Here is a 14,645-nt window from a genome sequence, read left to right as displayed (position 1 = left end):
GCCGGGGTGAGGATTTTAACGAGCTGTGCTCCTGGAGCGCGAGTGCAAGCTTTCATTGTGGTTGGGCCTCACCACGGTGATATCTTATTATCTGCAGGTTTTCTGCGTGTTCTCCTCTGCCCTTTAGAAACTTGGGTTTGACAAACGCAGGGAGCCGCTCTCCCGCTAGACGAGGTTTCGTTCATGAACACTTTTCCGCCTTACCTGAGCACGCAGGCCGTGTTCTAGAAACTTTGTTTGGTTTCTTGCTTGGAATTGAAAACGTGTCATTCGAAGCCCACGGAAAATAGCCTGCTCTGGTGGAGGAGCCTTAGAGTGAATGGCCCCACGTGTGTCTGTCTGTGGGGCGTTAGGAACCGGCCTGATGGTACAGAGTGGTTGAAGCTTCTGGTTTTTGATCCGATGGGGTGGATTTAATTTTAGGCCTACTCCTAAGGCTGCAAGGTGAAGTTACATTCAAGGAGAGGCATCTTGCTCATGCAAATTCATATCAATGGGCACTTGTAGGTTCTGAGATGAGTATAGTTTATGGGAAGTACCTATGGAGTAGTTGAATGCAGCAGTAGGCTACTAAAGATTCTCTTTTTTTTTAGACGGAGAATGAAGAAAATGTACTGATTTGCTTAAGAATTATCATTGAGTTGCACAAACAGTTCCGACCAGCAATCACTCAAGAAGTAGGTCATAATCTTTCTATGTGTTACAGAACTTACTCATGTGTTCTTCAGAATTGTTGTTTTGTTCAAGTGGGATGCTTGGTTGGTTTGTTTCTTCCTGCTGTCCTTTTATGTTGGTTGAACTGTTGGGGTAACCATATGTTACTATTTATTTTTGTAACCATAAAGTAATTTTAAAAAGAGAATTGCGTAGTGCTGGCGCCCCAGGAAAAAACCAAACTGTGAAAGCCCGGTTGTTTGTGCTCGGAGTGTTGGTGGGCAGTGTGATTAGACTAAGCAGTGAAGCCCCATAGAAGAGCACTGATGCCTTTTTAGTTTGCGAAGGGAAGATCCTGAAGAAGGAATATTATGGCTCTCTCCCCCACCCCTACTTCTCTCCCGTGACTCATGAAGGAGTATTTTTATTCTGTTGTTTTATTTCCTTGGTTTTCTTCTAGGAATACTTGGTTGATTTATAGTAATTATTTCTAATAATACTGTACTGGAACTACAATAGTAAATCATGTTCTTCCTGAGCGCAGTTTAAATTATGTTTGCAAAACTGAAGGAAATAGGAGAACACTTTCAGATTCTTCTTAAATATAACAAAAAATAGACTGTATTGTTGACTAGAGCTTTGGTGTAATTATACTGCTAATACTGAGATTCTAAAATGGTGATTTTGTTATCTCTGTGGTAAACCCACTTTTTCCTAGATCCATCATTTTTTGGACTTTGTGAAACAGATTTACAAGGAACTTCCAAAAGTAGTGGTAAGCTTTTTGTTTCTTAAATTGCCCTTGTTATAGTCAGAAAACTAGTTTTAATGTCTAAATTTTAACTCTAAAAGATATTAACATAATTACTTTTGTATCTAGTGATGCAAAGTAACTATAGTTTTAATAAAAATATTTAGCAAAAATGCATCTAAACTGGAGAAATTTAGATTGTGAACTAGAAAACCTGTTTCTAGCACAGTGTTACTGGTGTGAGGAAACCAAGGTAAGCTGGAATAAAAAAGCACTAGTTGGTTGAGTGCAGTGGTGTCCAAGGAGCCCAGTGCTTTCCTTTTCTGAGCAAGGGGAAGATGCGGTACGTTGCAGGTTCCAGCAGACGGGGTTCGGTGTGCGTGGTCTCTGCCGAGGCCGTTCCTGCTCTTCCCACTGACAGGCAGTGGCTGGGTGGGTTTCTTGGGCAGAAGCAGCTCCTTGGGTGGGGATGCTTTTCTGCTTCGTGCTGTAGCAGGAGCGGACGATTGTGGGACCTGTGTGTAGTCCCGCTAGATGCTGCAGCGTACGTGTCGCGTGCAAGAAAGAAGTGTCTGCAAGAAGTCGTGGGGAAAAATAATACGGAGGAATTGTAATGAGATAAATGGCCTTTTGACTGATTATAATTTTCTTCTGCTCTTTGCTTGTAGAATCGGTATTTTGAGAATCCTCAGGTGATTCCGGAGAACACTGTTCCTACTCCTGAAATGGTTGGCATGATTACAACAATCGTGGTGAAAGTAAATCCCGAGCGAGAGGACAGTGAAACGAGAACAGTGAGTATTCGAACTGCTCTAACCGTGAGGCCGTCTGTGTCACTGTACCCCAGTCCTAAGGGCAGGTAAAGGTAATAGGCTTTCTTTTTGCTCTTTTTCTTATCAAGATTTATTTGTGGAAGCTGATTGAATCTTTTCAGATATTTTCTATGCAGCTGTAGTTACAGGGCTTTTAGTCAAAAGAATACCAGATGGTTTTGTGCTTTTAAAATGTTTTTATGACTAAATATATTGCTATTAAAATGAGCAGTTTCTTTAAAAATGTATTTCAAGTACTTTTTTGAATTAGTAATTAAACTGTTCATAAAACATGCACTGTTTCTTTCAGCATTCTATAATTCCCAGAGGATCTTTATCTCTAAAGGTCTTGGCTGAGCTACCCATTATTGTTGTTCTTATGTATCAGGTTAGTACTTTGCATGTCAATACTTTTTGTTACTGAATGGCTTGTGTAACTTGTGCTGGCTAATTTATTAGTAAAAATGAATGTAATGTGTTTTTGAGATTTAAAACATGGTCTAACACCGCTGGGATTTCTTTGTTTTATCCGATCAGCTCTCAAATAGGGTGTGAGTGTCACACCGAGCGTGACAGCCAGAGTTCTCTAATAACACTCTTCTCTTTTTTTAAGCTCTACAAACTGAACATTCATAATGTAGTTGCTGAATTTGTGCCCTTGATTATGAACACTATTATAATCCAGGTTTCTGCTCAAGCGAGGTAAGAACATTTTAACAGTATTTTGATGATATTTGGGATAAACTACTTAAACGTGCTGTTCAATATTTCCCCAAATGTTTTTGTCTTAAGTCCTGTGATTTTTTTTTTTCTTCTAAGTGTTACTGCTGTTAATCTCAAAAGTAGCAATGATTATTTGACTGGAAATTGCCAGAGTTTTGTAGGTGAAGTGATTGGCAAACCTAAATATGTGCATTCTATGTCACGGATCAACTCTGGAGTTGCGCAGTAGATGGGGTGTTCTGAGGAGCAGCAAGTGGTGCTGAGCGGGCAGCAGAGACACATCCTGTCCTGCCCTGTCTGCCCAGAGGATATGAATAACTAAAATGGTTGATGCTGGTGATAAGATGCTGATGCGTTGGTTCTCTGTAGAAAGCTGACGATTGTGTGACTGCCCCAGGGTTGTGCATTTCCGCTTAAAGCATATGATGCTGAGAGCTGGAATGGCAGAGAGCTTGTAGAAAATGGTCTCTCCCCTGATGATTTTGTTGCCTAATGAAGCAAGAACCTCACCACCAGATTATGTGATTTGAGACGTCCGTGAATTTTCTGAACTAAGGTATTAAGGAGGAGGAACAAAATCGTAACCAGTGTTCAATTTAATTTCAGGCAACATAAACTTTATAACAAGGAATTGTATGCCGATTTTATTGCTGCTCAAATTAAAACGTTGTCTTTTTTGGCTTACATCATAAGAATTTACCAGGTAGGCTACGTTTTTGTTGCTTTGTTACTCTTTGTGCAGCAGCGCTCTAGTCGCGCTCTGGCAGGGAAGTGCCTGGTGGGTGGGGGGTTGGAGAGTGGTGCTGGGGAAGCACAGCTGGAGACGGGGCTGCACTTTGGCCTTTCACAGGTGTTCTGGGAGCGCCAGGTAAGTGTGCTGTTGCCCATGGCTTCTAGGGAACGGCTCTGGTATTTGATTTTTACGAGTAGACTTCTTGAAGAGAAACAAGAGAATTTTAATTGAATCTTATTTTGCAAGTGTAAAGCAAAGCTTAAAAATAGTGTCATAATAGTTGTATTGGTGTTTTTTTTTTTGGTGATAGGAGTTGGTGGCTAAATATTCTCAGCAAATGGTAAAAGGCATGTTGCAGCTGCTGTCCAACTGCCCGGCGGAAACGGCACACCTCCGCAAGGAGCTGCTGATTGCCGCGAAGCACATCCTGACCACAGACTTGAGGAGCCGTGAGTGCTGCTTCTAAAAATGTATCTGGCAATTGGAAAGATTTCAGCTATCTCTGTGGATTTAAGAGACGCATTGCTTACTATTCGTTTCGAACTGTTACGTACTTCCGATTGTTTTGAGAGTGGATGCGATTTTTGTTTTGCCTTTTTTCTTTATAATTAAAAAAATAGTCTGATTAAGATGATGTACTGAACAAGTGGCTTTTCTAACTTTCCACATATCTCTTCCAAGTAATTACCAGTTGTTCATCAACATTCATGTTGGTTTGTAATTGTGCCTGCAGTTGTACTTTAAAATACCAGTTTGTTAACCTGAATGGAAGTAATTCTATCAAAACCTGATGCCATATGTCTGATTCAGCTGGTGATATTCACCTCTGACAGAGGAAAGCTGCCTTTGGTCTGCCTGAATTAACTAGGCTTGGTGGTTTTGTTCTGCCTTGGGAGAATTGCAAGATTGGAAATGAGTGTACATTGTAAAATATTTACTTCTATCTTTTCATCTTTCCCACGTGCTCCCTTTCTTTACCTTTAGCTAACAGTAGTTACGGGGCAGTGTGATGACTTGGAGGTATTAGATCACAAAAACAATAGCACGTTTCCTAGCTCTGGAATTCAGTATTGTGGTCACATGGAAAGCTGTTGCTTGGCTATTTTTCTAAAGAGATCAGCTTACTTGTTCTACATTTCTCAGCTTCTCCTCAATAACTTCTGAACTTGATCGGTTTCAACAAAATTCAGCAGAGGAGCAAAGTCTTAAAAAGCTGATGTTCTGCATCCTTTGTGAACTTCAGCGTTTGGGTGGTGGAGAGGACCCGAGGTCGTGTCTCCGTTGGAGGGAGCAGCAGCAGCGGGAGCTGAGCGGGTCACGGCCCATGGCAGCTGCCTGGGGATTGAACATACGTGCTGCTACCGCATCCCTCCAGCCCTCCTGCTGCCTCCCTGGCAGCCCCAGAGTGGATGTAGAGGAGGAAATAGCTTGAAATGTTAAGGTGAAGAGGAAACATGGTATCGCAGGAGGAATAGGGAGTGTGAGGAAGAGGAGAATTGGGATAAAATCTGTGTGGAGATCTGCAGAAGAGAAGGGTTTGGTTGTTCTGCTGGTGCAGTTCAACTTCTTTGGAACAATGAGTGTTGAGGAAAGTGCTTCGTGTTGGGGTGTTTTGCCATCAATATTATTGTTCTCAGTGAAATGATCTTTCAAACTGCGTCTTCTGTGTTGATTGGGAGTTGGTGAATGGTGCCGTATATCTTACCGGGATGCGTTTTGTCTGTGTGGGACTTTTCTGTTTCCTAGAAGAGAGGGAGCAGATGAAACTGTGCTCGTTCTCTCCACCATTACCATTGTAACGATGGCTTCTGTCTAAGCACGTAGGTCAGCAAAGTGGTGTGCACGTCAGTATTAGATAGATAGCTGGTTTTGTTGTGTCGGTGCTGTGGCGGTGACTGTGGCCTGCAGTGTTACCCAAGGGGCAGGTGTCGGTGCGGTTCATCGTCCTAAGGGGTTAACTGAAAGTGTCCTTCTGGTAGCACTGACTTCTATGAGCTTCAGGAATGAACTTTAGAATAAAACCACTTGTGACTTATGTCTAAATACCTAAGTTTAATGCTTACCTATCTTATTTTGATTATTTCCTTTACCAGTCACTACATACAGCTTTTTTTTCCCCTCTCTTTTTTTTTTTATAATTATAGAATTTATTCCATGTATGGACAAGCTGTTTGATGAATCTATACTAATTGGCTCTGGATACACTGCCCGAGAGACACTGAGGTATGACGGACAGTTTGGAACAGCTATCGAGTGCATGTCAGGGCTGGTTGCTTTCAAGGTTTAGTGATATTTACAGCGTCTGTATAGGATCCTAAATCTTTGCTTTAAATAACTCATTTTGTTAGATTCCAATGTTGGAAGAGCTGCTGCTGCCATGAAGAGTCGTTATTGAACACAGATGGCACAGCATAGTAGTGTGAGCGTAGTGCAAAATTAGATAAATGGGTGAATGAGAACTATTTACATTTGACTTGCAGAGCACAACCAGCGCTCCCAGTGAAATCAGCTCGATGTCTTACCAGTAGTGCATGAAACAGCCTCAGTCCCGTGTCCGGTGCACGTTCCGAATGAAATTTCAACTGTTTTGTCATTACATACCCTAAAACTTCCTCACAACTGAAAAAAGTACTTTCTTCAGTAGTCTATGAAGTGCTTTTGCTGACCAAATTAAAATACATGCATGAGCAGAATTATCTCCTCTTGCTCAAGTATCAAGTGTACCTTATTGACAACATGAATTAGAAGTATTTGCTCTACTAGGTGCTTAAATGTGGTATTTGAAAATAAATTATTTTTAAATGTATCAGTTTTCGTAGCTACTTTTGAGATCGTGCATCATCAATGATTAATTGTGAAAGAGTTTACCAACACTGCTTAAAATGTGGCTTAAAACATGCTAAATTTGCTCTTTATGTAGAGGAACATGTGTGCCGGGGATGTTGAGCAGTGGGGAGGAAGGTCAGAGAGGTAATATTAGTGCTGTGGGACAGAATAATGCATCTTCGGTTTGATTATATGGGTTATCATTCCCTTGTGTAATTGAGAGAACCTTGTGAACTCTGGATTTACATGTAAAAATAGAAGATATTTATTTAGAGTCTTGGAAATAGCTTCAGGCAGTAATTATTGATTAAGTTAAATTAACAACCATTATAATTGTCCTCAGCGTGTTCTTTTCGTTTCTCGTTCTCGCTGCCAGGCCGCTTGCCTACAGCACCCTGGCAGACCTGGTTCATCACGTCCGGCAGCATTTGCCTCTCAATGATCTCTCCCTTGCTGTCCAGTTGTTTGCCAAGAACATTGATGACGAGTCGCTGCCCAGCAGTATCCAGACGATGTCTTGCAAGCTGCTGCTAAATTTGGTAGATTGTATCCGCTCTAAAAGTGAACAGGAAAATGGAAATGGTAGAGATATTCTCATGAGAATGCTGGAGGTATTGATTTGTTGTTGAATATCCTGTTCTGTAGTACGTTGTCAGTCACGTTTTACTTTCTCTCGTCTTCAGCAATGAGGATACGCAGAAGCAGTCTGCATACTGGATTTTGTGTTAGTGCTTCAGAGAAGGGCTTTTGAGAAGGTGTGCAGCTGGGATGGTGTCTCAGGTGTGGGGAGATGTGCTGCCAGCTCGGCTTTTCATTCGGTGCCTTGACTCAGAGCAGGAGACCGAGTGGCTGTGATGCTGGCGGCAGCTTAGCTCTTGTTATTTTTTTTTTTAATGTAATTTTGAGTTTTGGTTGTAATCTCCTTTTTCCCCACATAAGGGCATGAAAGAATGGTATTTTTAATGCCTTCTCGTTATGTTCTTTTTCTGTTTGTGTGTGGTGTTTCTTGGTTTTAAGTTTTCAAATCCTGACGGAGGTTTGTGTTGCAGGTCCTTGGTGTAGCCCAGCACAACCCGTAAAGTGCGAAATAGCCGCATTTTCCAGACCCACTTGTCCTTTTTAAGGATCTTGTTTAAACTGAGGATTTTTGGGGGGCCTCTTTTTGTTGCTATTTTGAAAAATCAGCGATGCACCCTGAAATCTGTCATCTGTGGCACAGTACGAGTGAAACGGCACCTGCTTGCTGTCACCACATTGTTAATGGACAAAGGTTTCAGAGTGTTCCTCCTGCCACAATGTGAAGATGCACTTAATTGTAGGGTAGAACACTTCTAGCGTAAACACTGGTTTAATGATCTCATATTTGGATGTGAGAGCACATCTTGAAATCCGAACGAGCTGGTGTTAACACTTGAGGAGCTGAGGAAGCCGTACGGCTGCTTGTGTTGGAAAGGGAGACGTAGGCGTTCTGAACGACGTGGTCCCTCTGTCTGTGACTCTTCTGTCGCTGACAGAATGCCGTAGTTCTGAAGCACCAGGGGAGAGACTCGATCATTTTAATCGTCTCCAGATTGTTTGGTGTTACCCCTGAACTTTTTTGTTTCTGAAGGTAGCAGTAGTTTAGGGAACGGCTTTCATCCGAAATGCAAAGTGCAAGTGGTGGTGCAAGTGAAAGATGTCCATGTTCTGCATTGCATTGGGTCCTTTATTCCACATTTCTCAATCCGAAGCAGCTTTCTAGCTGGGTTTGTCTTCCAAATCAACTTACACTTTTTTTTTCTACTTTAAAAAGAAATCTGTATTGTAGCACAGTTGTTTGGTCATTTGTTTATCAAATTAATATTTATAACAACATGTTAATTCAGAGAAGCTACATCTAGGCAGGAAGGGAGCTTACAGAACTGGTGCTAGTGGGGAAATACCTGAGCAAGCCCATTAAATCTCGACTTTAAAATCTGGGAAGTACAGAAAACTTTCAACTGGAACCTTTTGCAACACGTGTCTTTACTGGGTTTCAGCAAGTGTTTTGACTTTTGGAGCTTGTTAAAAGTAAGCAAACTAGTTCTTGTTGCACTTGAGATGTTTACTGTCATTTGATGACTTTGGAAATGCTTAGGTGTACATTGCTTTGATCTCAGTATGCCAAAGTATTAGTATTATTTAATTTAGAATAATTTTGGAAGAAGAAACGTACTTGCTCTTTTCTTCCCCGTCCCCGCTCTTCCATTTCCTTTGCTCTTTGTGCCGCAGGTCTTTGTTCTGAAGTTCCACACCATAGCACGATACCAGCTGTCTGTCATTTTCAAGAAGTGCAAGCCCCAGTCTGAACTCGGGGCTGCGGACGCCGCGCTACCTGGGGTACCCACCGCGGCCAACGCGGCGCCCGTTCCGGTTCCGTCTCCCGCCCCAGCCACGCCGGTGGCGCCCGCGCCGGTGCCTGTGTTTGAAAAGCAGGGCGATAAAGAGAAAGAGGATAAGCAGACGTTTCAGGTCACGGATTGCCGGAGCTTGGTCAAAACTTTGGTCTGTGGTGTCAAGACAATCACGTGGGGCATAACATCCTGCAAAGCTCCTGGCGGTAAAACTGCGTCATATTTAATTGCATTTATCTTTTGTGATTCTACAATTAAAACTCTCTAGCATGAAAACAAATAGTATTTTTAATGGTTAACAAGTGTCTTGTTCTTTCTCTTCTTTCAGAAGCACAATTTATTCCCAATAAGCAGTTGCAACCTAAGGAGACTCAAATCTATATAAAACTGGTAAAATATGCAATGCAAGCTTTAGATATATATCAGGTATGTAACCTGGCCACATAGCACTTTTATGTATACAGTTACTGTGTGTTAGATATTTTAATAGGGATTATTTGTAGTTGCACAAAATACTAATGAAATGTGAATTTACATGATTTGGAATCGAGTAGCTTCACAAATACACGGTGATATCTCCTGCTCTTGTCTTCTTCCACTCCCGACTTCAGGGTTTTAAAATCCGTGCTGAAAACACTCTATTTTAATATTTTTGTTGTCACTATTGGCTCTTGTGCCCAAATTCGAATTGTATGGGGCTTGCATGTGAAAATCTCATTTTTTTTTCAAAAGGTACTTTAAGAATAGTGAGAAAATCGCTCAGGTTCTTTAATCGATATGCACATTTTCTGAATTGCTGTAGGTGCAAATAGCAGGGAACGGACAGACGTATGTTCGAGTAGCAAACTGCCAGACAGTCAGAATGAAAGAGGAAAAGGAGGTTCTGGAGCATTTCGCTGGTGTGTTCACAATGATGAATCCTTTGACTTTTAAAGAAATCTTTCAAACTACTGTTCCGTATATGGTGGAGAGGATCTCCAAGAACTACGCTCTTCAGGTATTATGAGTTGGTTTACTTTTTCAGTTGATAATAAACTGCTTGTAGAAGTAGCTTGTGCCTTGAGGTACCCGGGGCTGGAGTGGAATTACAAATAATGATGGTGAAACGAATGCGAGATTTGAATCAGTCTATAAGAATCTTTTGTAAAAATGGCTTTTCAAAAGCTTTCCAACGTGATGCAACACAAACGCCAGCATTTCAGTCTAGAATATGTGAATGGGCTTTATTCTTGAAAAGTATTGGATATGGTGGAGTTCTTGTTTTGTTCAGGTTCTTGCATTAATGTTCTACTGTTTTCCGGAACACAAGTCCTATAATATACATTTAAGTATTTAAGTTTAAGGTTTAATTTTAAATGATATGCATGGTTGTTTTCGGCTGAGGATAAGATAAGCTGAACCGCTGGGGTAGCAGTGGAGATAGGGGAAGAAATTTGCCTGAGTGTTTTGTTTTAAATGGGTAGTGCGCTCCTCCCTCTGTTCTTTTTGTTACAGCAACAGTAACTCCTCTGTGGTTTCCTTTTTCAGATTGTCGCCAATTCCTTCCTGGCAAACCCGACTACCTCTGCCCTCTTCGCAACGATTCTGGTGGAGTATCTTCTGGATCGGCTGCCAGAAATGGGCTCCAACGTGGAGCTCTCCAATCTGTATCTCAAGCTGTTCAAGTTAGTCTTTGGCTCAGTTTCACTCTTTGCAGCTGAAAATGAACAAATGCTGAAGGTAAAGGTCCTTTGTGTTAAAAACCAAAAACCTGTTTTGACTCCTGGTGCGTTCTTTGGGTGCCTGAAGAAATGTGAGAGTTTCACGCTAACATTTGAGAGTCTTTTCGTCTTTGAACCACTACTGGTGATACATCTCCATTTGTTCCAAATGCCAAGCACATGGCGTTATTTATCAGAGTGGTTTCTGTGAATGTTTCCTTCATATTTGGAACTACGAAGTGATGTGCTCATTCCGAGTATAAATGGCTGATGTGTGCTTGTGGTCTGATCAGAGCTGCCATGAACCCGTGTCACTCTTTGCTCAGCATACGCGTATCTTCTGCATGTTTTTCCTCTTGTTTCCATATTAATTTAAGACTTTTGCTTAGGCTGGCATAACTTTTTGGTGTGTTGCTGAATCTTGTTGTTTGTGTCGTATTCCGTGGCGCACACCTCTTGAGTTAGGTGTTTCTGTGCCCTTGACACGTCGGGGTTAAGGAATGCAGGTTTTCCTACTGACAGCACATTGTCTATGTACTCCAAAGATCTGTTTCTGTTGATGAGATCGTCTCAATATTCGGAGGGTTTAGTAGTGAGCTTGAAGCAGGAGTGTGCTCTTCTCGTCCAAGTGAAAGCTGCCTATATCCAGAAAAACATTGATTGAATGCTGCTTTTTCTCTCAATTTCTTTCCATTTATCTTCCTTCTACCTTCGAATAAACAGCAGTTTGATAGAGGTGACTGTGTGATAGTGGTTTCTGTGTTTAACTTCTTGCTGCAGCATTAGTTCAGTTTTCTGGGTAGAACAGAGCAGGGCCTACTAGTTTTTGAGATAAAAGGTTTTTGAAAGATAAAAGTAATATGAAGCAATATTTGTAAGTGATATGAAGCAATATACATATAATCTTGCTCAAATTCTTCTCATTTGTCATCAGAATCAAGGTCCTTTGGGTTTCATAAGCTGGGGATCCAATTCAAAGAGTGTGATTTACGACCTGCACGGTTTCATGCTTCTGTTAGGTTTTTGTTTCTGCAGGACTGATGATGTGGGCCTTGGGAAGACAATAGAATTGAACGATGAAGGCTATTTGCAGCGCTTGCATAGCAGTGTAGAAAATGCAGAATGTGTCCTAGTTTGTCCCTGGTCTGTGGGAGTCCTTGTATTTATCAAGTAATTGGAAGGATTCCTGCCAGCTGTTAATGTCCTCTGCTCTGGACCGGCCCCCAGTGCTGTAACTGTTTTCTGCTTTTACAAGTCTGCTTTCAAAGTGAGATTTTGGCATCCCCAGCAATTAAGGAGTGCTGAAGCTGATCAGAAGGAACTGAGTGTTGTGAGCTGTCTCTCTGGGGGTTCTGACACTTGTCATTTCTGCTACTCGTCCTGGGTGCTGCGGAGCAAATGCTTTTCCTTGTGTCAAATTTGTAGCAGGTTTTTTGTGTTGATCAAGTTACTGCTTGGAGTAGCAAGCAGACTCCATCGTTTGGCTAATATGGAAGCAGGGTTTAATTAACCAAAGAATGCTCTGGGTTCTGAGACTGTTCCAATACAGATTTACTTTAGAACAGTTCTTCAGCGGTGGTGGAAGATCAGGGTGGTATCAGGGTACTTGGAATAGCTGAAGGTTTTTGATCTGAGCCTCTTGTCACATACTAAACTCTTGTACATGATGATGATAAAATGGATACTTTATTCATCTTCAAGCTTTATTTTTTTATAGCCACATTTGCACAAGATTGTGAACAGCTCTATGGAACTTGCACAGACTGCCAAAGAGCCCTACAACTACTTCCTGCTGCTCAGAGCCCTGTTCAGATCCATCGGAGGGGGCAGCCACGATCTGTTGTATCAAGAATTCTTGCCGCTGTTACCAAACCTACTGCAAGGTAGAACAATGCCTTCCTTCTCCACCCCCGTTTCTCATCTTTTCACGTAAATGGTACTGATGAAGTTATGTTACGTCATTTGAAAAACAAACAAAAGCCCTGACTCTGATAAGCAACTTCTGATTTTGAGCTTAGCGGTTGATGAAATATCTTTAATGTGGGTTATTTTAATTTTCTCCCAGCTGCTCCAGGCTCCATAGTTTTGGCTGCTTCACAATTTCTGCTGTTTGTTTTTCGTTGGGGGCTGTTGGAGGTGTTTTACTTCTTTCACTGGCTTTTTTTGGCTATGGGGAGCTTTGTTAGCTTGAAGCGCCCAGGGACAGGTACGAGGAGAAGGAAAGTTGCCAGGCCGTCGCTGTTATTTCCAGGAAGGACATTGCCGAGAAGCTCTGGTTGTGGTGCAGTTGAGGGCACGTGTGTGCACCTGCAGGTGTGTGATAAATACAAACACAAGTGGTGGCAGTTTGCAAAAAGAAATGGGAACAACAATCACTTTGATTAATTGCACATTTGTGCCTGCAAGAACTGTGTTCCAGAGATACTGAGGATGAACAAGGAAACGTGGAGAGCTACTTGAACCTAAGGACAAGCTGATGGGAACAGTTCCAGAAACGTGGAATCCTGTGTTTCCATCTACAGCCGTAGGGGCAATTTTAGTTGTAGTTAGCAGATATGTCTGCTATCTGTAAATCATTGTGCGGAATACAGGTCAGCGTAGAAGTGCTAGCCAGGTTCACGGAATACATGAAATGTTGATGGGGAGAAAAATAGGTTGAGGAGTATGTTTAACCTGTACAGGACAGTGAATATATTTAAACTGATTTAATGTTCCTTTTCAGGATTCCAGGTATTTTAAAAAACATTTGTTCTGTGTGGAGGTTTTTTTTATTGATACAAAGATGAGGTTTGAGTCAAATTGTCTTTTTCTGGTATTCAAATGCTACCTTATTGAGTCATACATTAAATTTGAGAATATGCATTGCTGGTTTCTTTATTTTGGATATGCATGTACCTACAAAAGCATTAACTGCATAAAATCCGTAGATGTATCATTATGAACAGTATTATATTTTGTAAATATGTTATTTACAGAGATCTAAACTTTACAGAATTAAAAAATGTGAGGTTATGCTGAATTTAGGAAATAGCAATTTTTATCCACAAACTGCGGACTTTTTCCTTTCATTGTGTAACTTGTCGATGATTTTCAGGACTGAACATGCTGCAGAGCGGCCTTCACAAACAGCACATGAAGGACTTGTTTGTGGAGCTGTGCCTGACGGTGCCGGTGCGGCTGAGCTCCTTGCTGCCCTACCTGCCCATGCTGATGGACCCGCTGGTGTCGGCTCTCAATGGCTCCCAGACCCTGGTGAGCCAGGGCCTGCGCACCCTGGAGCTGTGCGTGGACAACCTGCAGCCGGACTTCCTGTACGATCACATCCAGCCTGTTCGAGCTGAGCTGATGCAGGTAAGCGTCTGGTTTCCCGTCAGACTGCACGAGGTCATTGATTTGCTAAGGACTGCTAGAAACTTATGTGAACCTTTTGGTTATAAAAGCTGGAAAAGTCTGTCATGAGAACCATACCCGTCTGATTTGTATGTAAAAGGCCAGCTGGTGGTGTCTTGTTAAACTGAAACCTCTGAAACATTTAAAAGTGATTTAATCACTTTTTCTGTACCCACTCTCAAAGGGTTAAAGTTAAGATTTGTGACTCAGTCGCAAGAATATTGCTACGTGTAAGTTGAATCAGTACGGAAAATGATTAGCCTTTGTTAACTTTTTCAAAACAAGAACACTAAATACCTTCAGCATATCATGACTGACAGCTGCATGAAGTCTTATGTATACAGTGAAGATGATGTGGTTGAAATTTGGAAGCATGTTTGTAGTGTGGCTATTTCCCCTAATACAGTGCTTGCAGATACTTTATCCTTTAAATATAACATTTATTTTTTGTATTTCCAGACTAGCTCTTTGGGGTTAATTCCCTTCAACCTTAACTGGCCTTTTTATTTTTTAATTCCTAATGTTTATCTACTCGGAGCCATAACCATGAAATCACATTGCAGTGGGGCAAAAGTTTTGTAGCTGATCATATTAATCTAATCTAAAACTGCATTTAGGACAACTTTGTTGCAAAGCACTAGAAACCCTGCAAACTGAGACTCTTATATTCAGTCCAGGTGGGTA

General features: G+C 41.6%; 1 protein-coding gene across 11 annotated transcripts in view; it reads left to right on the top strand.

Moving 5' to 3' along the window:
* Nucleotides 1-14,645, top strand: part of TRRAP (transformation/transcription domain associated protein) — a 72,527-nt gene that overhangs the window by 3,081 nt on the left and 54,801 nt on the right. For all 11 annotated transcript variants that reach the window (XM_065031586.1, XM_065031594.1, XM_065031595.1 and 8 more), the window contains exons 7-21: nucleotides 594-677; nucleotides 1,373-1,429; nucleotides 2,074-2,199; nucleotides 2,528-2,605; nucleotides 2,831-2,919; nucleotides 3,547-3,643; nucleotides 3,984-4,122; nucleotides 5,818-5,896; nucleotides 6,876-7,110; nucleotides 8,750-9,077; nucleotides 9,200-9,297; nucleotides 9,674-9,868; nucleotides 10,399-10,590; nucleotides 12,289-12,454; nucleotides 13,666-13,922. In XM_065031586.1, the coding sequence (XP_064887658.1) occupies nucleotides 594-677; nucleotides 1,373-1,429; nucleotides 2,074-2,199; nucleotides 2,528-2,605; nucleotides 2,831-2,919; nucleotides 3,547-3,643; nucleotides 3,984-4,122; nucleotides 5,818-5,896; nucleotides 6,876-7,110; nucleotides 8,750-9,077; nucleotides 9,200-9,297; nucleotides 9,674-9,868; nucleotides 10,399-10,590; nucleotides 12,289-12,454; nucleotides 13,666-13,922 (2,220 nt within the window). The remainder of the gene's footprint in view (nucleotides 1-593; nucleotides 678-1,372; nucleotides 1,430-2,073; nucleotides 2,200-2,527; nucleotides 2,606-2,830; nucleotides 2,920-3,546; nucleotides 3,644-3,983; nucleotides 4,123-5,817; nucleotides 5,897-6,875; nucleotides 7,111-8,749; nucleotides 9,078-9,199; nucleotides 9,298-9,673; nucleotides 9,869-10,398; nucleotides 10,591-12,288; nucleotides 12,455-13,665; nucleotides 13,923-14,645) is intronic.

The sequence above is a fragment of the Columba livia genome, chromosome 15, assembly GCF_036013475.1.
Source record: "Columba livia isolate bColLiv1 breed racing homer chromosome 15, bColLiv1.pat.W.v2, whole genome shotgun sequence".
NCBI classification, from domain to species: Eukaryota; Metazoa; Chordata; class Aves; order Columbiformes; family Columbidae; genus Columba; species Columba livia.
The sequence above is the reverse complement of the archived record's forward strand: the minus strand, read 5'-3'. Positions and strand labels throughout refer to the sequence as shown.